The sequence below is a fragment of the Cygnus atratus genome, chromosome 2, assembly GCF_013377495.2.
Source record: "Cygnus atratus isolate AKBS03 ecotype Queensland, Australia chromosome 2, CAtr_DNAZoo_HiC_assembly, whole genome shotgun sequence".
Classification (NCBI taxonomy): Eukaryota; Metazoa; Chordata; class Aves; order Anseriformes; family Anatidae; genus Cygnus; species Cygnus atratus.
The window spans coordinates 711669-737545 of NC_066363.1; the positions used below are offsets into that span (position 1 = coordinate 711669).

The 25877-nt window shown below is 47.6% G+C and overlaps 1 protein-coding gene across 45 annotated transcripts in view; it reads left to right on the plus strand.

The window, feature by feature from the left end:
• MAP4 (microtubule associated protein 4) overlaps positions 1 to 25877 on the plus strand; it is a 154449-nt gene that overhangs the window by 112345 nt on the left and 16227 nt on the right. For all 45 annotated transcript variants that reach the window (XM_035554473.2, XM_035554493.2, XM_035554489.2 and 42 more), the window contains 4 exons: positions 18207 to 18307; positions 19220 to 19432; positions 21237 to 21414; positions 25676 to 25735. In XM_035554473.2, coding sequence (XP_035410366.1) covers positions 18207 to 18307; positions 19220 to 19432; positions 21237 to 21414; positions 25676 to 25735 — 552 coding nt within the window. The remainder of the gene's footprint in view (positions 1 to 18206; positions 18308 to 19219; positions 19433 to 21236; positions 21415 to 25675; positions 25736 to 25877) is intronic.

Genomic DNA, 25877 nt, shown 5'->3' on the forward strand with positions numbered 1-25877 from the left:
GTATTCTGTTCTATTCTAAATGGGATTTGATCTGCAAACAGCCTGCCCTATACAACGTGAGCCTGTGTTTCGTAACCCTCTGCACCGTTCAGATGCTAAGCCTGTAGTTCCAACTTACAATGGCCAGAATCCTAAATATTCTGGCTCACCTTTCCATCCTTTCGACGGGCTTCTTCCAGACCGTGAGAATAAGCGAGGCACGTGGGTTCAGCAGGTGACGGCACACCTTGGGCTCCAGACATCACCGCTGGTCGTGCACGCATGCGGGAGCTCACCGACGAGCCGATGTGAACTGTGGCGTTGTGGTCTTGGCTTTTATGGCCAGAGCATATCCGTGATGGCTCTGGTCGGTCTGATCACCGACCGTTATTGGTAATAGCACTTAATTAGAGAGCACATTAGCTGGAGACACTGGCAAGGAGTAGCTCATCCTGGAAAGTGATGTTGCCTTAGAAACCAGTGCAAAGGACTGCACAGAAATGATTGTGTTAGATTAGGGGAAAAAAAAAAGGCAGCAAAAGCATTAGGAGAGATAAGTAATAGCTCTGGGAGTGAAGCAAAAATAGAAATGCTAGGCTGATTCATCTGCTGAGCTGGAAGCTTGCAGATCGGGTACGAAGCCCTGACGCGCCAACGTGGTGATCTCAGCACCCGCGCGGGGCCGGGGGCTCCTCGCAGCCGCTGCGGCACGCGGTGCCTCGTGCCCGGGGACGTCCTCGCGCCCGGGGGCATGCACAGGTGACAAAATGCATCCGGGCAGCATGGATAAATGACTGTGGGTGTTTAATATTCGTACTGAAACGTGCGCTGTATGTGCTCAGCTTCCTTGGCCAGCTTCCTTGTCTCAGCTGTACCTTTAAGAAAGGCCAGGAAATAATGACAATACGAGGGTGTGAGGAGGTGAAATATAATGTCCCCGTGTGAAATACGCTGCTGTCTCACCACTGAGGGGTTGAGAGAAGCTCCAGGCACTGGGCACTCCATGCCCAGCTCTGCACTGGGGTCTCCCTCGCGAGAGCTTGCAGCCACGTCACAGAATGAAAGGTGGGGGAGAGCCGAGCTGTGGAACCCCCGATTTGATGTTTGAAGAGTATTCAGTCCTCCTCAAAGTTGGACTATGGGGAAAAGCAATGGTTGGGCTTCCTTTCTGGAAGTCTCTAATTTGCCTTTCTGACCCAGCTGCTCTTTAGCATGGGCCCTTCCTCACTTGAGTCATTATTTTCCTTAAATCTGTCAAAGCCCTCTTGTTTTCTGGCCATCCACTCATCCTTTCCCGCTTGTCTTTCATTGCCTAATGCTGCTTCTCCTATCATTTGTAAGAAAAATTAAGCTCTGTAGGACTTTAAAGGAAGATCTGGGACCAAAACTCCGTTATCGGGGCTGCCGGCGGCATGTTGCGCGTGTTGGCAAACTTGGTCTTGCCGAAAGCTGAGCACTTGAAGAGAACGTAGCTTCGGGGCAGAATGGTAAGAAATTTCAAGAAATAATGCAATTGGGAGAAAGTAGTGGCTGGAGGACTGGGACCGGGACTGGATGTCTGGAGACAACATGCTGTGGGCAGGATGAAGTTGTTGAAAGGCTCTCAGCTTATGAACTCCAAATTACCTCCATTAATGTCCTGAGAAAATAAATATTAGATGACTTCAGAGATTTTCATAGCTGAGCACTCTGCTGCTCCTGACTATCGCAGGTATTGAACATGGATCAGTTCGTTTGTTTAAAATCCATTATAACATAAAGTAGCAGTGGTGGTTGTTGGTGGCTGTATTATGGGGACATCATGAGTCAGGCTTTTCTTGCCAGTGATAGGAAATCTCTTCTGCATCTCTGGGCTCAGAAGTACCAACCCCTAAATCGATGTGGGATTCCTGGTCTCTTCTCTAAATGGTAAAGATGTTTGCTTTTAAAAAAAGAACCAACAAAAGCCACTAGAAGCCTGCTAGCTGGGCTGAGGTAGCTTTACAGACTTGCCCTCACCACTGCTGCGGTGCGTTAAGTGGTCTGCAGTGGACCCAGAGTTGCTGTTAAAACCTAGTTTTGGAATTGCCTGAGCAGTAAAGGATTAACAGCAATTACATGGGATTGAATGACTTCGGGGTCTTACATCTGTGGGGACCAGTCTATAAACACTTGCAGAGCGAGCAAATGCTTGCAAACATTAATCCCACACCAGTTAGGAGAGCAAATGCAAGCCTTGTGCGAAGGTCCCGTTTTCCACTAGCAAGATACCCATGAATATTTTAAAGTAAAAAAAAAATTGTTGAGGCCTTTTGAGAAGTGAAGCTTGTGGGTGGAAGTATTCTGGTTAATTAGAGGGTGTCGTGAAAGATTCATATAACTTACAGTTCCTTAGTCATTGTTTTTAAATATAGCAGCGCCTTAAACCCAGAGCTTAAATACAAGTAGATAAATGTGTGGATTGTAACATTTCTCAGCAGCAGGTTAAATTCAGGGGGCGTACTCTAGCTTGCAGTCTCTGGGTGTAAAAATACATTTATGCTCAGTTAAGCTATAACAGGGAGTCCTTCTACTGCTTGAACTGTAAGGATAACATTTTCTCCTGGGCTGGAGTTTATTGATGTCTGTAATGGTGAGTGTCTGTAAAGCAGTGTAACTGGCTCGGGGGAGAAAATTTGCCTTCGTCAAGGATTAATCGGTACCAGGCACTTAAGAAAAAAAGACAACTCTGCGGTTTGGTACTAATGCAATCGCAGCAATCCAGAGACCAGCTGCTGAGTGGCTAGGAGTGACCTTTAACAGGCACAGCAGGCTCCCAGTTTGATCAGGGAAACAATATTGAAATCAGGAATAGCCATTAAAAAGCCTTGTCGAGGATGCTGCATGTAGAGGTTTTGTGGGATGCCCAAATAGTGCACTTAGTATGTGTTGAAACTGGTTTTGTTGCAGTGACATGAAATGTGAAATGCTAGGTGTAAATTACATGCAACAGAAAAAAGGCAGTTCAAAAATATTGTCAGGTATGTTTGGTTTTCCTTTTTATTTTATAAAGAAAAGAAATAAAAAATCAGGTTTATGGTATTAAAAACTACAAAACCTCTTCTAGCTGAGGTTTGGTCCTTTTCAGCTTTGTCCACTTGCTCATATGAGTGATAGGATTTCTGGTTTGTGAATCACTGAATCCTTGTTACAGCAATACTTGTGGTCGCTGTTGGCTCCTAACGAACGTATTAAAATTCACTGAAAACAAAAGCCCCTCTGCTCTGCACCAGGGCGTTTGGGGCTGGGGTTGTTTCTAGGTCTTGTTTTGGTTTTAGGGGGGGAAAATGCTGACCTTAGTTCATCAGTATTCTTGCGTGGCTCATCGGCAGGCATTAACGCTTGTAAAGGCATCGATCATAATACAGTCTGACAGGGAGAAGGGAGATGGCACGATTTCCAGGAGTGGGTGACTGCCGAGGAGACGCTGCTCACAGAAACATCATTTCACCGAGCTCATCGAAGCCCCGCTAGCATCTTGCCGGAGACCACCATTCCCGTTACAAAACCGCCTTTCTCTGCGGCCCTGCAAAAAGCTGAGAGCTGCTGCTTTACCTCCAGCGTGTCGCTCGAACTAGTGGCTGCCTTCGGTAAATGAACGCGGTCGGGAGGGGTGGGGAGGAGGGAGCTGTGCCGCGAGCAGGGGCACGGCGTGGCGTGGCGTCACAGGCAGCAGCGCCGGCTCGCTCGGCTCCGCGGCAGCCTTACAGCTCCGGGAGGAGGCGAAGGCATCGGAGATGTCTCTCTCCAACAAGCAGCCCGCACCGCTCTCCGAATACAGCCAGCTGTGCAAAAGCAAGAACCCGGAGAGCTTCTCAGAAGCCTTCCACTGCATGGAGTCCCCAAAAGACTTCGGCAAAACCGAATTCGAATGGCAGAGGACTGAGGGGAAGCTTAACGAGATTGGCTTGAATGTAAACTCAGGGGGACCGATTAAGGATGGGCTCGTTAAGAACACCGGTTTCACGGATGAGGACAAGCTCTGCTTCTTCGAAGGCAAACTAGACAAAGAGCTAAAAATAGCTCAGAAAGACAAAAGAGAAATTGAGGTGCAAGGCAAGAAATACCAGGCAGCTGCAGGTCACCTTGAGAGCTGGTCTCTGATTTCTGAAACGTTTCCTTCTGCAGAGGGGAACTTCGCAAACCCTAAAACTACAGATTTTCATTTGGGGCAGGCAGGAGCTGAAAAATCCTGTTCTGGGCTGGGTAAAAATGAAGCCATCACCGATCAGGAGAAGGCAGCCGGGAAGGCTGGAGTGGAGACCAAGTGCCAGCCAGACCCAAACCTGCCCAATCTGTCCGTGTCGGAGAGTGAGCCCAGCAAATACATGAAGGAACAGGAGATCAGTGTCTGGAATCCTAATTTCCACCCCATCCTGCCTGACAATTCAGGGTCTAAGGAAGCAGCCGTGAAAAAAGATGGAGCCCCCAGCTATTGTGTAATTGGGGTGGTTAATGACAACTATGTGCAGAGTGGATTTTCTTCTTCCTTACCTGCATCTAAGCCAGAACCCCCGACTACAACCGTGGAGCTCGCGCAAGATGACTCCAAAAGTAGTGACTTTAATAATACCACCGAAATGGAGGAAGAGATGGAAGACAAGCTGAGCTGTGCAGACGACGGCAATTTTCTGAACAGGGCTGCCCACCAAAGGAAGGCAATGAGGCGTGCAATGTCCGAGTGCTCGCACTTGTCCGTGCCCCTAACCCTTAACCTGGCTGACAAATACCCTGAGCCGGTGCTTAGAGAAGACGTCGCTACCGGTCTGCTCTCTCCTAATAGCAGCCTGACCCAGTGCTCGAGCCCCACGGCCAGGAAGCCGGGCACCCCGATGAAGAGGTCAATGACTGTGTCAGAAGAGCAAGCGTCTGCGTGCGGCGCGGGCACGGAGCAGAGCCGCGTGGGGCTGCCCAGCCTGGTGGTGGTGAAGGAGCCCCAGTCCCTGCTGGCCGAGGAGCCGGCTGCCAAGAAGAGAGAGGAGCGGGGCAGCGGCAGCAACTCGGCCAGGAAGGAGCTGGGCAGCCCGGGCTTGTATCACAGCAAACTGGAGCAAATCCCTGAAATCAGCGGCCACGACAAAGGGAGGGAGGAGGCGGCGACGAAGGGGGAGAAGAGGAACGGCACCGATGGGGCCGCCGGCTTCGACTCTCCCAAAAGCAAATGCGCTGAGATGGAAGCCAGCAAAACTGCTCCGCTGGAAAGAAAAGAAATCGAGGTCAGCGATGTGCAGAGCACTCCGTCTCCCAAGCAAGGAGATTTACCACGTGATGGTATGTTGCTAATTTTTACCTCCGTTGGGAGCAGGCAGACAGTAGGTAGGAAGCAGCTAAGTGACTTTTCAGGCTGCAGACAGAGGGTGAGTGCTCGGCACACCTGACGGGGCTGACACAGTTCAGGTTCCGGTTCTTAGAACAAAGGATGTATTTTTTGGGTGGATAAAAATGGAGGAAAAACTAAAAATTAAATAAATAATGATTGCCTGGCTGATACCACAGCAGCTGTTTTAGCAGCAGCCCCGAATTGCTTCCTGGGTTCCTAAAATAGATGTTGAAGTCTGTAGCATCTGCATGGTGAGAGGTCTCTGTTCAGCACTCTCTTGCCACTCCCTCCCGTGTGCATCGGTACCCTGCTGGCTTGCGAGCCGTATTGTTAGGAGCGAGGGCGTTAGGGAAGTTAAAACCTCGCAGCTTCTCCCATGGAGATCTGAGCATTGTCCTTTTCAGTTAAGCTTTTACACCCTTTGGTGTTCATTTGAGCTGGCCGGCAGGAGTACCCGGGTAGAATGATGTCTGTAGTTAAGCTCTTCCGAAGTACTTCAGTGCTGAGACGCAAAATGGAACTCCCCGTTCCTGATCGCAGCCTCCCTTCCCCTGGAGCCTCAGTGGCAATAGCAGCTTTTATTTGTGGTGGTCTGCTGCGTGGCTGTGCTGTGGTGAGCGAGGGCCGTCTTCCCAGATGTAGAATTCATGAAAAGAGAAGTTGTTTGTTGTTCTCCAGCCTGGAACAGCATCTGTCCCCAAAAAACAGTATACCTGCTTTTTCCCCAGGTTTGGGGTGTGAGGAGGGTCGGCGTGCTTTGTCTTTGTTGCCTGAGCTTTCATGGGAAGATGAAGGAAAATGTGTCAGGGAATAAAGACAAAAGATGTGCACAAGGATTCCTGCATCCGACCACTTCTTGTGCAGTCGGGCGGTGTGCTCGGCCTTGGGCGCTACGACAAACGGGAGATGGTGGCACCTGGGGTGGGGGGAGGAACGCCGCGATGGGCCAAGGGATGTGCTGCCCAGGTCCGGCTCCGAAACGCTTGGTTTGGGGGTGTTGAGCTCTGCGCAGCAGTGAGCGTGGAGGGGCAGCCTGTGCTGTGCTAGCTACGGGATTAGATGCGTATCTCCTGCTTCGGCGGCGTGTTAGTGACACCCAATGGTCGGCCCCAGACGCTTGGCGGCCTGGGAGATGGCTCTGACGATGTTTTGCTTCCAGCTATCGGTAGTCATGTTCAACGCAATCATGTTCTGTCTGTAATGGCTTTTACTTTTCGCTAATAATTTCTTTAAGATGCTTCAATTTCCAGGGCTCGTGCTCGGGCCTGCCTCCAGAGGTTTTGGCAGTGCAGAGCTCCCCGCTCCGGAGTGCCGACATGTCCTCAGCCCTGTTGGTTATCTCGGAGCTGCCTTGCCCCTCACGGTCTGCTTGGTGCGCAGACTTTGAGTCACTCTGGCAGCCGTGAGATGCAGCAGTGTCAGGTTTGGTGGCAGCGCGTCGCGGATTGCAGACATCAGTCCTCCGGAGCCTGAGCGGAGATGTCAAGCCCCGACGCGGGCAGGAGCCAGCAGCGCTCCCGGAGCTCCTGGCTTCGAGCTGCGGTTTGGGAGGGCACCCGCAGGGCTGGCTGCTCAGCCGGGGACCGGAGCCGCGGGGAGCAGAAAAAATCCTGTACTTGCCATAGAATCATGGAATGGCCTGGGTTGAAAAGGACCTTAAAGATCATCCAGTTCCAACCCCAGGCAGGGTTGCCAACCACTAGGGCAGGCTGCCCAGAGCCCCATCCAGCCTGGCCTTGAATGCCTCCAGGGATGGGGCATCCACAGCCTCTCAGGGCAACCCGTTCCAGTGCCTCACCACCCTCCGAGTGAAAAACTTTCTCCTAATTTCCAACCTAAATCTCCCCTGTCTTAGTGTAAAACCATTCCCCCTTGTCCTATCGCTACCAACACATATAAACAGGCGTTCCCCCTCCTGTTTACACGCTCCCGTATACTTGTGCCGTTCGCCTTCCATGTTAGGGAATTTCTGCGGTACCGGAGTTCGCTGACATCTGCTCTGTGACCCAAGTTTATTTGCAGCGAGGCCGTGGTGTCTTTAGCAAGGAGCTTTGTGCTCTGGACACGCAGGAAGCCAGGTTCGGCCAGGCCGGCCATTCTGCAGAGCTTAGAGGCACCATCTCAGAACACGGACCCGTATGTGGGATCTTTAAATCAGAAAACCACTAAAAACGATTTCAAGTGGATTGGCATGTTTTCCCCCGAGGGGCTGAGCACCAGCGATATAAAGGTCACTGAAAGACAGGAACGCTTAGGTCTTCGGTCGGTTGCTTTCCATAGACAACCAGTTTGTCTTACTGAGCTTTTTTAAGCATTTAGGTTGGAAATTTTGCGCTCTCGCAATGTGTGTTATAAAAGCTTGTTTACAGCCCTTAAAACCACAGGTCTCAGTGCGATCTGGTCTGGTAATAACTGAATTGGCAGGCAGCACGAGGCTTTTCCTAGGTAAGGAGATGGGAGTTGTATGTAACTGCTTTTTTATTCCCTTCTCCAAAATTGACAGGTAGGAATTGGGCAGGTCGGGTTTGCTTTGTTCTGTTGCCTATGATGCCTTGGTAAGAAATACAGCCTGGATTTATTTGCTGCAGGAAGAAAACAGAGCGGTAGGAGCAATAAATATTTTCTTTGCTTTGTATATCCGCAGCTTAGAAAGCATTTTTGGAATGCAAAAGGAAACAGACAAAAATTCCTTGGATGCTTCCGAAAGGCTTCACACTTTGCGATGAGCTTCAGCTTCCTCTCCTCCGCTAATAAGCAGAGAGGCAGTTGCGATGAACGCAACGCAGCCAAGCAAGCAGCCGTGGCTGTACGTGTAGAACTGATGGTAAATCTGCCCTTTGCATTTCATTCAGGGCTCAATTACCCGTTCGTATCCCTAGCAGCCTCCTTGCTTTGGTCTTGATATTCCCCTTGCAAGTCTCCTCCCAGGCACAAGGCAGTGTATCCAAAATGGCCAACAGATCTTCGCGATCCGATGTAAATGGGTTTTCCTTCTCTCTCTTCTATCTGTTCAGTCTGAACTTACATTCAAGGGGAACAACTTTTATCTCTTGAACCTGTTTTCATCCTCAAATTTCCTGAAAGAATCGCCCAAGCAAGTGTGAATTACTTGAGTGGCATTTCTCAGAACTGCTGCCCAAGGTAGCTTTCCTCGGCCCTATACAGCTAGGTTTTTTGTGGGTTTTGTTGTTTTTTGCTAAACCTCTACCATTCCTGGTTTTAGGGTGACCTAGAACTGTACATAAAATATTTCTTACACATAGTTGGGTAGTAGTATGACTGCACACCTAGTTAAATGTCGGTCTAAAAATTGTCAGGAAGGAATACCCGTTCAAGTCTTGCGTACCCACGGCAGGTAGTTCAAGCGAGAGACCACGGCTGCGGGTTTGAACTGGTCAGAGCTGAATTGTGGAACTTGTTCTGGTCCCTTGTTTCATCCGTAATCACTGCAGATTCTTCCCAGAACAAGAGGTCGCATTGTTTCCTGCACTAACAATAGATTCGATTCATGTTGGCGTTGTGTAGAAGCCAGCGTGTGATTTCTTGCACATACCTAAGATGTCAGCTCCGATGGTCTCACTTACACAAACGATGTGGTTCCCCACTGCCTTTGCCTTCTGCCTTTTCTCTTTTTCTTTGAATTTCCTCCAAGCTCAAATACTTTTCACTCTGAAATATCAGAGATTCCAGGCACCGCTGGAGCACGCTCAGCCGAGACCGTCGCCTCTCTGATACTCAGTAGCCCGATATATGCATCGGGAAAATTGTCCTGGTTTCCTGACCCCTTCTTCATCGATCTGTAAGCAAGGTGTGCAACCTGACATAATTTCTCAATCTCCCGTGGTGTTTTACAGCAGCACACTTCGTTGTGTTGTGGTTGAGATAAATGTAGAACCTGAGACTGGAGTCACTGCTGGGTGAGGGTGGGAAGCCTATCGCCCCACATTAAATAGATTAAAGTTAATTATGGGATTAGGAAAAATCAGCCCAAGCACCTTGTAACGAATTACTGATACTCGTTCAAGTGATGTTACTGGGGTGGAAGGTGGCTTGCTGACAAGGTTCCTTGCCAGATGAAATCAGGCTTTTAATGAGAAAAGAAACAAAGGGCTGCAGGCTGCGGAGCGGAGGAGAAAATCAGCAGAGAGGAGGTGAACAGAGCAGCCTGGCGAAAATTCTTTCTTGGTGTACACACGGTCAGCCTGGGACTGGGATGGAAATTGATTCGGAAAGTGTTGTAACAGTTCCATAAATCAGAATGTCCCTTGTGCTGTCATACGTTCCTCAAAGCCAGCGAAAGCCAGGGGATGGGGTCGGTTGGCAGGGCTCTGGAAATGCTTCGAGGCAGGGAGTGCGCAGGAGAGGTTAGGCTGGAGGGGAGGGAGGTGCAGGAGTGTGACATGGGACTGGCTGCATCGCGGGTGATATCTTATCCGTGTGCTCAGCTCAGAGACGGGATTGTGCTTGAAATGCTTTTGCACTTGGAACAGGGGGATTGCAGTTGCTCGCTTACAGTACCTGAAAAGAAGCCCAGGATCCCCTGTCCAGGCATGCCCAAGCCCCGGCTGTCGCTTTGAAGCGCTCTCAGACTTCTCCAACATCTAGAGCAGTCTCAGGGACAGACTGGAATATGAGTTCCAGCTTTTTTCATGTCCAGCATCAAATGTTTAGCACAGTATTGTAGTCAGACAGAATGTGTGTTAGTTACTCTAAATAAACATCTGATTTGAGTGTCTGATTTAGGATTTCTGTGATTTAGGACACTGATTTAGGAGACTGATTTAGGACTTCCTTTCCCAGGTAAAAAATAGCCTTAACAAATCAACCTGGGCTTATAAGATGCAGGCCAGGAGAACATCTGGTCTGTTCTTCGATTCGTGATAATAAGCCAAAAATTACAAGTTGATGGAGTTGCATTCTGTGCCAAAGAAAACACTTACCTGTTCTGTATTTGGGTCAAGCAGGAGACATTTTGTTTAGCTTTCTCTGGAGAGGGGAAAGCAGATAGGGTTGTATTTCTGCTTAAACTGAGACTTGGTATATTTGTAGATAGTTTTGTCTTACGAACCTCCGACAGAAAGGCTTTAACTGGGTGGGTTTTGTGATGAAGCAGCTCCTGCTGGAGGAGGATGGATGAACACGAAAGAACCCATGCCTCTGCAACATCTGGGCAGAGGCAGTATTGAACGTGGTCTGGTTTTGTTTCCAAGGTTGTTTACGTTGAAGAGGGAGAGTAAAGATGGTCATTGCCTTATTGCTTAATCTGTTTCTCTTAATGGATTTGCTGTTGATGACTCTAATCCTTACGAGAATTATGGAGCTGGTGCAGTGAATGATGTTTTAGTTCGGCTTAGCCTGCCCGATATCCCTTGCTGGGGATATGGAGGATGAGTGTGTGGCCTCATTCACCACCGCCTTTGAATGCAGCTGCAAATCCACGTCCAGCTCGAAGCCTGGAACGAGCCGACCTCAGGCAGAGCCTGGGCACCAGGCAGGTGGAGTGCAGACCCAGCAAGGGGGAGCGGGTGGGAAGGGTGGGAGGAGAGGACTGAGGTGCTGTGCTCTCAGGGACCCGCTGAAATGCTCCTTTAACTAGTCGATGAAAGGGAAGAAAGGAAAGCAAGACCTAACATTCATAATCTTCCAGCTGCGTGGTAAATAATGACTGCTACCACCTATCTTCACTTCTGTTTTCGGGCTTTTGCTTACCACAGCAGCAGAAAATGGGAGTGCTTGCTGTTGGCATTTTAAGATCCACTTAAGTCACATTACAGTGGGGTCTTTGCCTGTTCCTTTTGACATGGAGAGTGAATTTTGGGGAATGCCAGTTCTTGAATGAGTTGCAGCATGACACTTGAGAGATACACGCCCATGGGTTTTGTTCTGCACGAGTTCCATCATTCATAAAACTGTGCAGTTGCGTGGTGTAACTTTAAAAAGATGCTCCTGTGTTTCTCTAAGTGCTTTTTCCTAATTTTACTTTTTCAGGGAAGGAAACGTGAACGGTAAAGCTCCTCAGATTTAGCGTCCGATTTATTTATTTGTTCACATACGCTAACAGCTTTCACGAGAAATCTGCTACAGCAAAACTGCTTGTGAAGGGCTCTGAAAGGCTGGAGGTCTGTGCGTGCTCCCCTTGTGTTCCCGCTCGGCGTCACGTAGCACGAGCTGTAACCCTCATGGGTTTGTTCCTGCACTTGCTGAGGAGGAGCAATAATGCTGCTGTTGTAGGGATTTTATAATACGTGGATGTCATAAGGATGCTTTTGTGTGGGTTTCCTTCAGCAGATGAAATTGTAGGAGTTCAGAAAGGAAAAGAGATCAAACTAGGGAAACAATTGCATCAGTTTATAAAAGCTTTACACCGTTCTGTTCTGAATACAATATGTAAATCTGCTTGTTGTCCTCTGCCTCAGAAAGGTTGTAGTAGAATTAAAAAGATGACAAACAAAGACATCACACTGGAGAAATTCACATGGAGAATGGCTGAATAACTTTATTTTCAAGCCTGGAGGAGAGAGGACTTGGAGAAGGGATGGGTATGATATTGTCTATGAATGACACAAATTGTATCATGAATGACAGAAACTGTGAACAAGAAAAGTCTGCTCGGTTTTTCCGGTCTAAGAATGTGGGTCGTCAAATGAAAGTAGCAACAGCAGGCGCTACCGGGGGTGCTCAGGATACAACTGAACCAAGTCCTGAGCAATCTGGTGTACTTTGAGCCTGTTTTGAGTCGGGAATTGGGCTAAGTGACCTCCAGACATCCCTTCCAACCTGCATTATTCTGTCATTCTAATATTAAATGATTACTTTGCCTAAAAAGCTGTTGGACAAGCTCATGGAAGAATTACAGACATCACCTCCGGATCGGGTAGTCCCTAGATTGTGAGTCACAGGCTGGTGAGAGGGATTTATTTTGGAGAACAGTGGATTTTTTTTTCTTTTCCTTATGGTTAGGAAAACTATATATGGTAACTCTATTCATAAACAGCTCCTGGTTTCAAGAAGACATATGATTAATTGCGTATGGTGTGGGCATCCTCCTCTACAGTGCTGTAATAGTCATTCAGCTTGGAGCAGGGCTCCGGAGGTCTCTGGTTTAACCCCAAACTCAAGATCATGTCTAAGTAGGTCATGTAGCTCCAGGGCCACGTCTGTCCCTTGCAAGGTCTGCAAGTCTCCAATGATGGAGATCACGCAGTGCTTTTGGGCCTCTGCTTGAGCTCCCTCGCGTTGAAAAACCTTTTCCTTACACTGGGAAGCTGCCGGCTGCGAGCAGCCCGACCCGGCGGGACCTGGAGGTGACACTGCGCTGCCTGGCCCCTGTGCTGCACCCACACAGGCAGGTCGCTGAGCTCTCACAAGAGGTATAATTGCATTTCTAGTGACGAGCCAAGGTTAAAAACCTGAAGCATTGCCCGAGCTGTCCGTATGTGCAGTTGGCACCTGGGCCAGCTGGAAGGAGCGGCGTGGCGGCGCGCGTTGTCCTGCCTTTCCTGGCCACGCCGCGCTCTGCTGCTCCGTCAGGGGCCTGAAGCTGAACGTCACCCATGCTGTCGTTTCCCGTTGCCCAGCTCTTCTGTTTTCAGATTACAGCAGCTTTGACCACCATTTATTGCTGCTTTTGAGGAAGAGCCCCCATTAGCATTCGGAAACCTCTGTCAAAAGACTAAATTTGATTTGTCTTGTTCCTTTTTCATCTGGAAGACACCCGTGGTTTCCAAACAGCCGAACATAAAATCAGCCACACTCTGCATCAGAATACTTCCTTATCCATTTGTAGAGAGGTTCTGTAAATCCTTGTGATGGGAAGGGAAATGCCTACAAGAAAGCTGGGGAGGGACTCTTGGGCAGGGGGTGTAGGGATAGGACACGGGGTGATGGCTTTAAGCTAAAAGAAGACAGATTTAGGTTAGATACTCAAAATCTGTCACAGTGAGGGCGGTGAGGCCTGGCGCAGGCTGCCCCCAGGAGCTGTGGGTGCCCCATCCCTGGCAGTGCCCAAGGCCAGGCTGGATGGGGCTGGGGGCAGCCTGGGCTGGGGACAGGGGGCCCTGGCCATGGCAGGGGGCTGCTCTGGGGGGCTTTGGGGTCCCTTCCCACCCAGACCCCGCCGTGGTTCTGTGATTCAATTTCTTAACCTGTTTTCTAAGGAGAGGAAGTCTCCTTTAAGGAAAGCTAACCATGGGAGAAGCTGCACATCAGGATCTTGTGACTTGGAGTTCTGTAGAGGCGATAGCATGGGCTGGGTCTGAATGACTAAGTGTGAGATACGCCTGGGGCTCCGTCAGAAGTTGTTCTCATGAGTTGTATATAAGCAACCGTATAACAGTCTGTTTAAAAATTAAAATTGAGCCTTGGAGGACAGTTTTGGTCTTAAAACAATGGTAAAGTAGCTGTTCTCTGGTCTGTTCTTTGGTAGGGAAAAGAAGATCTGTCTTAAACACATCTGTTGCTTTGTGTAAACCTCCTCCTTCATGCTCTTCGTGACTTACCCTGATAGTGTGAGACAAGTTATCTTTTTGTAGTTTTCATGACCTAAAAGAACAGTATTGTCCCCTTTTATAGCAAGGACCTGAAGCCTGTTTTTCCAAGTGTCATCCTTGGCCCAGAGCATCCTCTTTTTACTGCTCCTGAGAAGTCGCTGCTCCGTATTTGCTAGGACTCTTGCTCCCACTGACTTCACTTTTACCTGAGCACCACATTGTCTTTTTGCCGGGTCCTTCACCCAGTAACATCAAATATGTGGTTTCTGGTGACAAACTCATTTAAAAACACGTTTTTTAATTTATTGCTGGCCCTGGTGTGCCCAGTGGAGCTTCAGCCTCTGGGATGGGGTGAGCCATCTGCGACTGCAGCGCGGGGACTGCCTTCGGTAAATTGTCAGACTGCTGAATTTGGGGAGATCTTTATATAAGAGAGGGCACTTATCTGTGTGCCAAACCCCTCCTGGAGCAGGTGAGAGCGGAACCTTGTCAAGGAAACATTGCCACTATCTGTGACGTGCAGGACAGTTGTCGTTAGCCTTTTTCTCAGAGCCTGTTTTGTCCAACATCACCCAGCGGCTCTGTTACCCGCTCCATACACATGAAGTCCCAAAGCCCCATGGGGGCAGCAGGCTGCCCATGCGTCCCTGCACCCCACAGTACCACAGCTGGCCCTGGGGTCCTCCAAAGGATGCCCGCTATCGCTGCGAGGGAAACGTGAGCACAGCTTATCAGGTTTGCTCGCTCGTGATGGATGTCTGCAAAACCTCAAATGAAATCCCGGAGTCTGCAGTTGTCGGGTTGGTTATTACGGCGGAGGCGATTTGTGTTTTCGGGCTCGCTTAGATTTGAGTAATTTCTTCCGGGGTCCCCCCTGGACCTGGTGAGGCAGCGGTGCCTCGCGGCGGCGTGGCCTGGCACGTGCACAAAGTTTGGTTTCCCCAGTTGGCACCAGGCTGCGTAACGAGCCTGGGGGTGCAGGAACAGCACGGCACAGCGTGAGGAGCAGGAGGGAGATGAGAACCGGCCGCAGGGCTGCCTCGCGCTCTTGCAGTGGAGCTGCCTGTGTGGCCTGTCCTTTCTTCACAGAGTCACAGAACTGTAGGGCTTGGAAGGGACCTCCAGAGCTCATCGGGTCCAACCCCCCTGCCAAAGCAGGTTCCCTAGAGCAGGCTGCCCAGGTAGGCGTCCAGATGGGCCTTGAATATCTCCAGAGAAGGAGACCCCAGAACCTCCCTGGGCAGCCTGTCCCAGTGCTCCGTCACCCTCACCATGAAGAAGTTCTTTCGCATGTTGGTGCGGAACTTCCTGGGCTCCATTTTGTGGCCATTGCCCCTTGTCCTGTCCCCACAGACCACTGAAAAGAGGTTGGCCAAATCCCTCTGTCTCCCACACTTCAGGTATTTATAAACATTGATAAGATCCCCTCTCAGTCTTCTTTTCTCCAGGCTGAACAGCCCCAGGTCTCTCAGCCTTTCCTCACAGGGGAGATGCTCCAGGCCCCGTATCATCTTTGTTGCCCTCCGCTGGACTCTTTCCAGGAGATCCCTGTCTTCTTTGTACCGGGGAGCCCAGAACTGGACACAGTTCTGGACACTGGACACTTTTCTCCCTCAAGCCCCTTCCTCCTGCCCCCGGCACAGCTCCGGTGGCGGCGCTGACGCAGCCGGGCCGTTGGTCCCCCCACAAGCACCATGGAGCAGGAGCTGCGGGAGGAGCCCGGGCAGCGGTCGCTGTCCCAGCTCTGAGCAAGATGTCCTTGAAATACCTCCCCGAGGTTTGTTGCCATGCTTGGGGGAACAGGCGAACTGAGAAGTCTCTTAAATAATTCTTGCAGACTAATGAACAAATTTGATTAAGATTTGGCAGCTTTTCCGAACGTTTCCTGCAACTAGCACATCTTCCCAGGCGATTCTCTGCTCTGTGTGGGAGCGAGCCCCTCGTAATTACACGGGGAGCGAGCGTACCGGGCAGCACACTGGGTTGTGGCTCGAATCGAGGCAGCACAGAACAGAGCGACCCCTCTGTAGTCCCTTGGGGCTGTGCAAGGGCCCCCAGGCTTCAGAGGCTGCGACAGAAGGGAGCTGCGTAGCATCCTGCGGCCCTCCGATGCAGCAAGCTTCCCCCCAGCAATCCCGGCTTCCATCAGCATTACTTACATTTTAATGTTCCCATTAAAAAGAACAATCTTGTTTGCCTTACAGACCCTCCGTCCACTCGGATCAGTTCCTTTGTGTGTTCGGTGAGGTTGTTCCCTCCAAACGCCCTGTGTTGTAGCCTGTGTTGGACAAGGCAGCGCGAAATACTGTGAATTTCATCTTCTCATTCGATCAAAAACAAGGAAGCTGCTGAGTTTAAATCCTGAAGCTACGCTCAGGGTTTCCGAGAAGCTGTGTGAGGCTTCGTGAGCCGACACATCGCTGTGGCTGCGAGGCGCGAGAGGTTTAGTGGTGCTGCCGAGTTAGCCACCACCATCATCATCTAATAACAGTAACAGGCCGTACGCGAGAGGTGATTTCCAATCAATGGCAAGTGACCTCATGTCTTTGTATTGGAGACAAGCAGGATTCCAAATAAAGCTCCCCAAAATCAAATCTCCAGACGTGGGGGCACGGAAGCTCTGAATGGACAGAGAGGAGGTGGCTGGTCAGCAGCAGGATCTGTCCACAACAATCGCTCTTTTTCTGGTACTGCTGCAGATAAAATTGACAAGTTAAATGAGGGAGAGTATAAAGGTTTATTGAGATTCGGTGGAGAAAAGCAGTAGAGAGGGGCCAATATAGATCAGCTACAAAAAAAATGACTTTCTAGATAAGCATGAATGCCCCTTAGGAATTTTGCATTAAAACTAGCAGCCAGCCTGGACATTTTGGTGCTTGGTTTTTTTACAAGGTTTTTTTTGTACGCAGAAGCCACGAAGTGCGGTGCTGCAAAACATTTAACGTGACTTGGGAGCGACTAGGAAGGGGTTAATGCAATATGAGGAAAAAAAAGTCGCTAAACTTGTCCTGAGTCAGAAAAAATAAATAAATCAAGGAGAGCAAAACCGCTGTGCTGCTGGGCATCGCCCGGGCAGGAGGAAGGCCCTATTTTATTCTGCTTGTTTCAACAAAGGAGTTTGTACCAGAGCTGAACTGTCCTTTGAGGCTCTCCCTTCAAGGCTGACAAGCGAGAAAATGTGAAATATAAACAGTAATTTTCAAAAGATGTGCAAAACAACCTGTTACTGTTGGAATTGCTGCGCCATTGTCTGGTGAGCCCTCGTCATGCGCTGCGGCGCAACAATCTGCTGCGTTGTTAGAAAAAGAAGCACCCAACACAGGCTTTGTTTTGCTGCCCCGATGACAAGGGGAAAAGGATCAGATGTGCGATGGGTTGTTAGCACTGTACCCTTCTCAGATCTGCCAGGAGTCGCCAGGGGACGCGGCTGGCGGCCGTACCCATGGCTGTGCCGCCGCGCTGCCCGCCGGGGAGTTGTGCTGCGGGTCTCCTGGGTGCTGTTGTAGGTCCTCAGCAGCCCTGGGGAGCTGGGGGTGAAACCTGGGGAGCTGCTGCTCCGAGTCCTGCTCTGTTATGTAGTTTACCTTGGAGGGCAGGCAGTAGTTAGCCTTTCGCTGCCAGCTGGACAATCCACCATCAACCTTAACAAGGTTAAAAGTGATGGAGGAGGTGGTTGTGGCTCCCACGCTGCGTTCACTGCTCCCTGCCCGGCACAAAACCCTTCGGTGCGATGACAAAACCCAGCAGTTGCTGAGAAAACCCGGCCACCCTTGCGACTGAGCCTAGGCTTTGCGCTGCGAATCACCGTGTGCAGCAGCATGGCACCGCGCACCCCACGCTGACCGGTTTCCGTACAACCCACGTGTGTGAGAGTGAGGTCCCCGTGCTGCTGCTTCCCTCTGCGACGCCTCAGCTGGAGGATGAGACGTGGAAGAAAAGCAGCTGGCAAGAAACAGCCGGAGTGGTAGGGCTAGCTTGAAAATAGCACCCGGCTTCAAGGTAACAGTCGTGGTGTAAAAGCTGGCAGAGGCCAGAGCTTCACCATTAGTATTCCAACGATTTATTTTAATAGCTTGAAAGATGGGAAAGTTTGCTATTTTTAATTAAACCAGAGGCTTCCTTCAGCAGCTGTCTTTCTTTCCTTCATCAGCTGAGTAATGGGATGCTAATGACATCTGGATGAACATTTGTCAGCCTGCCCCTGTTGCAGGGAAAATTTTTCTTCCTCTGAGTGTCCTGATTTGGGGGAAATTTTTCCAGAAATAGCCAACCCGTAACTGTCTTGTTCCGTCACCTCTTGTTACAGCATTGAATATTAAGGGGGAAAAAGTAAAACAAACCAACCAACCAACCAAAAGAGCTCAAACTTAAGTCTCCATTTATTTTCTTTTTTTTGCCAGCAAAACCAGAAGAGCCCAAACCAGCTGAAGCCGTGACAGGGAATGATATCACAGCGCCTCCCAACAAAGAGCTTCCTCCCAGCCCTGAGAAGAAGACAAAGGTAGGTATCGGTTCACGTTGAGCCTGTTTGCTTCTGCAGTTTTAATTTGCCAGCTTTTCTGCTTCTTAAGCCACAGTGACACGAGTTCTCTTTTCTGAGCTGCCATTTGTGAGCCACTTTGCTGAAACAAAGGCATTCAGTCAGGGAGCTGTAAACAACGCAGGCTACAGCAAATTGGCTGAAAATGGATTTAATGAATTCTTGGTAAGCTTTTATTTAAAATAATGATCTGGTTGGTATCTATGGTATAGAAATGGTAGACATATTCAGTAACATTTGTGCTATACTGATACTCTCCTACTTGTTTACAAGACATTTATTTGCATTACAGTTAGCACTGAGAGGTCCTGCTCAGGACCTGGTAACCTCTTATTTTAGGTCTGTTTATGAAATAAGAGAGGCCTGCATAAGAAGCATGCAGCATTCAACAAAACCAAGCCCAAATTCTCCAAGTTAGAGTAGGGGTAGAGGCTGGGGGTGCTTGGTCCCCTCGCAGGCAGTGCTCATGTGATCCCTGGCGCTGATCAGACAAGGATTTAGAGCCTGCAATCCGTTGTGTGCATGTAATTGGAAAGCAGTGTCCTGGTTACTGCATGCGGGACTGGATGGCCAGGAGCACCCAATTACTAATCCCAGCTTTACCAGCGATTCCTTCTGTTGCTTTGGATGTTGCTGGAATAAATCCTGTTCACTTTGAATTGAATGGCAGAGCTCCCCAGGGCTCCGAAGGCACCAGAGCTGCTTCGTTGTGATCTTTCCACTGTGCTCAGAAAACAGAAAGCCAAGTTTTTGTTTCATTTTCAATATCATTTTCATGTTCTTGCAGCTTGATGTTTTGGTTTACAATGCGCTACTTTTTGTTGTGTTTTTGTTTTTGTTACGCTGGATTTTGCTTTTTGAAAAAACATAAAGCCTGCAGCATCCACACCATCAGCAAAGCCTGCAGCAACGAAAGCCAGGCCTCTGTCCGCTACCAGCCCCAAGCGGCCAGCCTCTGCCGCACCCGCCCAAAACAAAAAGCCCACGAGCCCTACTGCAGGTCCTACTACAGCCACTACTCCTAAACGCCCTGCCACCAGTACTACACGTCCCTCCACCTTAACTCCAAAAGAGACTAAACCAAAGGTAAGAAGTTCTTTGCTTTTGTGTGCGAGCTCCAAGACCTTAGTTACATGTTAACCTACCAGCTCTTTTACCCAGAAGTCAAAACCTAATTCTAGTGCTAAACATAGGAGGATAAGATAATGAACGTGATTCACTGCAAGACACGCACGGTTATTGGCATCAGCTTCCACTAACCCACTTACAGCTTCAGGTCCCAGGCATTTAATTGTGTCATCACGAAGGAGCAAATGAAACTTGACTGTATTAGTATGATTTTCCTTGTGGACTGTCAAAGTACACAAGATATTTCTTCATGTCTCACCATTGCTAAAGGAGGATTTTTTTAATTTTTAGATACATTGCAAACCCAGGATAGCTGTTAAATCCTGACAGGAGCGTGGGAAAACTGAGTGGAGAGCTTCAATATTAGTATTGAGGGTGAAAAAATCAGTGTGCACACTTCAGTGTTTCCCAGTGATTGTCTCTTTATGATGTCTGGCCGTTATAAAAACTGTGGAGAGGTAACTGATAATACGTGTACGTGCTTAGGAAATGTTGGAGATTTGTAACTCTCCGGTAAGAAGATTTGTGGACAATTCTTAGTGTTCCATCTTAATGCTCAGGGAGGTATCCACGTACAATGTTAAGAATGGGAAATGTCCCTTGAATTTTCCCTGCACCAACTCTGTGACCCTTCTGCATTGTGCAGATCTGGAGCTAGGTACTGGATGTGTGGAGCATCCCTCCCCTGCCCCTGCGAGTTTAAACACTGTGGAAATGTAATCAGCTTTTGCCTGGAATCATATTGATGTTAAGATGAATTTTCTGCTCTCACTGAGCTTGACACATGAAATTATTTCACCTCTTATGTCTGCTTGAGATACATTTGGCTAAGGTCTTATCTGTGTCTTTGTTTAGCTCTAGTCAGAAGACCTTTCTGTTCACGATTCTTTACATCCGAGTTACCATATAGTAGAAGAACTGAAATTTGGAAGGGAATATTAAAAACTATTTCAGAAGCTTTCAGCTGATGCTTAAATACTATTGGTTTTATTACACATTTAAGCTTAAATAACTCCATTGGAGCTTCTTGTAAAAACTAGTTAAATGAAAATAACAAAGAATTTGAAAGCAAAGATGTAAAACTGTACTTGCTGGAGCAAAGTCAGTATCCCTCTGGGTGGAAATGCTGGCACTTGGGCAGGTAACACTGAACAACCGGGCTTGAGCTGAACTCCTAGCAGGCAGAAGTCACTGACGGTAGCGTTTTAAGGAAAACCAAATTGGCACAGATTAATTTTTTTCTGCAAATCAGTGTCTTCAGTTTTATTTAAGTTTTTGCATGATTCTGAATTCCTGTTTGATGTAATCACTCGTGTCATTTGTTTTCACGTATTAACTCAGGATCTCAATACTTAAGAGTATGCTTAGCTTAGAAAGCATTTCTGCTCTGAAGGAAAGGACCCTCTCCCAGCAGTATTGCTGGTGGACCTGTGTTTTCCATCGTGTTTGGAAATCACTACCTTGTTCACATCTGTAAGTGGACAGCAAGCACTAATGCTGGAACGGGTCTGGATGAATTCTAATATTCGGTGTGTCCAGCACTACTGGATATAGTCAGCCACTTCTGCATACCTTAATTATGTTTTTTTAATTTTCTGCTTTAAAATGCCTCGACAGTGCCCAGCTTACATGTTCAAGAACTTACACAATTGTGTCTTCCGTATTAGAAAAAAATTCAATTTATTTCATGCTTTTTGTTGGCAAACATTTTGAAGAGACTGTCAGTGAAATTCTGGCTTTAATGGAGCCCATCCATTTTCAGGTTACAGATGCAAAGAGCCCAGATAAGCGGACCTCACTTTCAAAGCCTCCATCATCTGTCACTCCTAGAACTACTGCCAGGAGCACCCCTGCTGCTCCTAAGACAACAGCAGCATCTCCAGTCACGGCAGCTGCTGGGGCAAAAAGTACTGCTACTTCTCCACCGAAGAGGCCAACATGTAAGTAACCTTTTGTTTGTCTTCAGGATATCTCTCTAAACAGCTGCAGGTTTTCCGTTTGAGTAGCACCACTGGTTCTCACAAAGGTGTGTGTCTATCACGTATTCCAGTACTACAGACAAGTTTTTGCTCTGCCAAGGTGTCATCATGTTGGCATCGCCCTGTGACCCCAATTTTATTAAAATTAGCCTCTTAGTAAACAAGATTGATATCTTCAGGTTCAAAAGAAAAAAAGAAACCTACAACCTTGAAATGCAGCCACTTAGGAGAAGCTGTAGCTGCTGTGAACCAGCTCTTCTGAGAGGTGTAAACTGGCCTACCTGTTAGTCAGAAGTGACCAGAGGCTTAACTATAGGTGTCTATATATTAAATTACCTGTCTTACTACAACATGGGACAGGAACTTGTGCCAAAGCATGGAGATGGTAGGTTAGGCCTTTTTTCTTGCCAGAGCTTCCTCTTCCAAAACCAAATCTGAATGAGCTTCTTCCAGGCCAACTTGAATCAGCTCTGTGTGATTCAGAATTAATAGAATTGCTGAACCTTTGATTTAAGAGAAAGGATGTTACTACCTCTTTATTTTCTTACAGTAACAGTTAAAATAATCACTCAAATTAAAACTTGCGGAAAGCAAATCTTCAGGATGGTGCTTTAAGTTCTCAAACTGGTGCATCTAAAAAAAAAAAAAAAGTTGAAGTGGAGAAAAGTGCATAGCTTCCCCTTATAGCAGACAGGTATGTCGAGATAAAGGGCTGGAAGGTGATGAAGGCAGAACTTTAAGTGAGGACGGTTATCCATTGCTACAGGTTGCCCTGGAATGTGGCAAATCTTGTTTTGGTGTATTTCTAGCTGGCTGTTTTGTAACAGGTGCCAGCTCACCTGTAGTGTGTTCTTCTCACTGGAATTATAAGATGAGGTCCTATAATCTTAGGTCTCGGGATAGCTAAATAACTGAACTTTCTATTTCTTTATTATCATTTTCAAAGTCTAGACATGGAGGATTGAAAGGAGTTAAAAAGAAAAAGGTCAGGCAAGAAGATACCGGCTTATCTTTCAGAGACTCGGTTATTTGTGGGATCAAGCTATGCTTTTAGCTTTGTCAGCGAGTCTGGTCGAAATTGTTCAGAAGATGTTTGTAGCTCATGGACAGCTTGAAGCAGAACGGGAGGATTCAGGTGTTGGGCTGGCTGAAGTCTGACTTCCCACTCCGTTGTGACATGGGTGGCTTTGGAGTGGGCTTGGGTGCTGCGCTTGCTTAGTTTAATTCTCTCTTAGCCACACAAAGATGAAGTGCTGTGAGGAAAGAGCTTCACCTTCTTTCTCTGCGTGGACTCTGTTTTTTTCCTCTTCATTAGTGCTGGAAGAATTTGGAGCTGAAATCACATCAGCTTCATCCAAAAGCTGTATCCCATCCCGGGCACTGCTGCCAAAGAGGGAATTTCCCACGAGTTTAACAGAGTCAGCAGGAAACATGAGCAGAATATTAGCCTCTTGAAAACATTATTTCCACTCACCTTAATGTTTTGAGAGATTCAACTTCAGATGAAAATATAGTTAAATGTTCTCCAGTCTTTTCGAATGACTGGATCTCATTAGTCATTTATCCAAATTTGCCAATAAATGGGTAAAAATTAATCCATGCTAGTTGCTTTGCTCTGAGTCCCAAATTTGGTCATTTATCCAAATTTGCCAATAAACAGGTAAAAACTGATGCAAGCTAGTTGCTTTGCTCTGAGTCCCAAAGCATGAATTCATAACCCATCTTTGCCAAAAGAATAATAGTGTTAGAACTGTGTTCAAACATATTAGACTAGATGGACATCCCACACTTTTTGCTCAAGGGGAAAATATAATTAATCCTGCGCAGAGGAAGCATTGCACTTTCCAAGAGCCACGTATCTTAACTAATCCTGCGGACATTCCTGTAAAATTCATTTTGTGTGGTCTTTTATGCAAACCACAGCACAGAATGCTTAACACATTTTAATGAGTTCAGCTGAGTTAATTTCTCCTTCCAAAACTGAGAGACAAAGAAGGGTTTTCTGATGACATTTGAAAGGAGATGGAGCCAGTGATGCAGAGACACAGAAAAGTTGTTCCAAGTGGCGAGATGTGCAGCAGGAGAGGTTCTGCACCCGAGAGCGTGGAGGGACGTTGCCAGAGAACAGCGAGAGGCCTGGGTTGGCGATGGAGAGCTGAGGGCAGCTGGAGAAACTCCATCAGGAGTTAGAGCAGTTTTGTCTGGATCTGGGAATGCTTGGGGGAGTCATGAATGGTAAAAAAAAAAAAAAAAAAAAAAGGGAGGCTTCTTCTGGGAGAGGAGAAAGCAAGGGCGTGATAGGGGGTGAGTGGTGTTGTGAAGCCACAAAGCGAGCCGAAAAGCAACAATCCAGATCGGGCAGAGCAGATGCAGCTTCAGCGAGGTGCAGAGCTGCAGGTGATGGAGAACTGGATCTCTTCTGGTCACAGCTTCGTTTCACACAACCTAGCATGAGGCCAGATTAAAAGTTTCTGGCTAAAGATGGCGTTTCAGAAGGGAATCTGCTCTTGCTTTTCAGGTGTCTGAAGAGAGTCGCTTTCTTGTGGTTCGCTCAAATGTTCAGTCATTCTCAGCACACAAAAACGTGTGAATTGTGGCTTGTTTGGAAGTTGTGTGGTTTCACTTTTTCAGGCATTAAATGTCAGTCACTTCCTCTCCTAAACAAGAGGCATGGGTTGTGTGGCGCTGGGTTTATTTGTTTATCTATATTTAGGCTTTTCCCCTCCCTGTGAAAATGACAGCTGCGTTTTTGTAAGACCACTTTGGCTGTTGTTATAGCCCGTTTCTGCAGTAGCTTTATCAGATTTTTGACATTGCCTGCTAATAACATAAATAGTGTTCCAGCATTTGGCTCCCCGCTGACACGAGGAGAAATAATCACCTCTCTGTGTGTATCCAAATAACATCTTAGTCCATCTGCCTGTGTACAGAACTGCGTATATTTTCTCCATGTAGTCAGTTCTTCCAGCTAAAGTTGAGGTCTCAAGGAGGGAGATGAGGTTGGTTTGACAGGGCCTTTTGGAAGTGATTGGTATTAATTACGTATCTATCTATCCTTAAGGCCTTATTAAATTATTCCAATGTGTTTCATCTCGTTAGCTAGTGTCTTATCGGTGGTGTTTAACTGAATGCTTTTAGCAAAGTCTGCGTGGAGTGATCCGGGCTAACCTGACCTATGGTTATCTGCCTGTTTTGCTTGTTCTTTTCTATACTGGCATTTCATAAAATACCTTGCTAGCTACTTGAGTTTATTGAAAAATCTAAGGCTGTAAATGGAAATTAAATATTAGAAGATAGGGGTCCTTCATAGTTTCTAACTACTTCAATTTTTCTGTTCGGTATTAATTTTTAATGTTGCTTTCATTTGGCTATTGAAATGAAGCAGACTTTAGCCAAAGCTGTCTGTCATCGATAGCAAAAACTACAATTTCATTATCAAAGAGCTCTTTGAAATAAGCTTCTGTTTATATTTTCCAGTCTGTGATTTTTCCTTGATCAGTTCTGTGTATGGTTTTATTCTGAGAAATGTGGATTTTGAGAAATGTGGATGTGTTCCTGGTTTAGACTGTCCTCTGTCTGCGCAGAATGTAATCGGGTCATGACCACTGGTGTTCGCCCAAAGGCACATTTTCAGTTTAGTGACTGATTTTTATTTTTATATAATTAGAGTAGGGACCACAGTGTGCAATAACTTCTGTGCAAGAAAATTGGCATTGGTTAGAACGGATCCGGCAATGATGCCAAGATCAGAGATGGACAAATGTGATTCTGCTTTTGCTATTTAGTAAAGAAAGGATTTTTAAGAAATGAAATTAGGTCAGAGTTAAAATAATGTTTGAGTGAGTGCTGTGAGACTCTGAAAATTATTTTAGGAAAAAAAATGTAAACTCAAAAAAAGTAAACTCACACAACACGCTCAAGTGCCGTTGCATCATTGAATGATGATCCTTTTGATCCTTTCGATGAATCGATCCTTTTGCTGGAAAACACGAGTGGCTGTTGCTGCTGCGATGAGGAGGACCTCAGCCCAGTGTTCACAGAGAGCAGGTCATTCCTGAGATGCTTTCTTTCAAGCAGCATGTTCGAGACAGGGGTAGTGGGTAAAAAGGACCGTCAGTATGTGATGACCTCCAGGGGAAGCTGTGCCAGGATCCCAGGCTTCTCATCTGTGCAAACTGGCTTTCACTCTGAAATACTAACCGGTGTGCTTTGCGTTGGGCAGCTATCAAGACTGAAACAAAACCTGCAGATGCCAAGAAGACCGCTGCAAAGTCACCGTCAGGTAATTTTGCTCAGTTTCCATCTAATCCAAATCCTCTTTGTTTGCGGCTGTGTTTACTGAGCAGGCCACTGTACATCTTTAGGATGCTGAGGAAGTTTGTGTAAATGGCCTCTGACCCATCTTCCCCCCCCCCCCCCCCGCC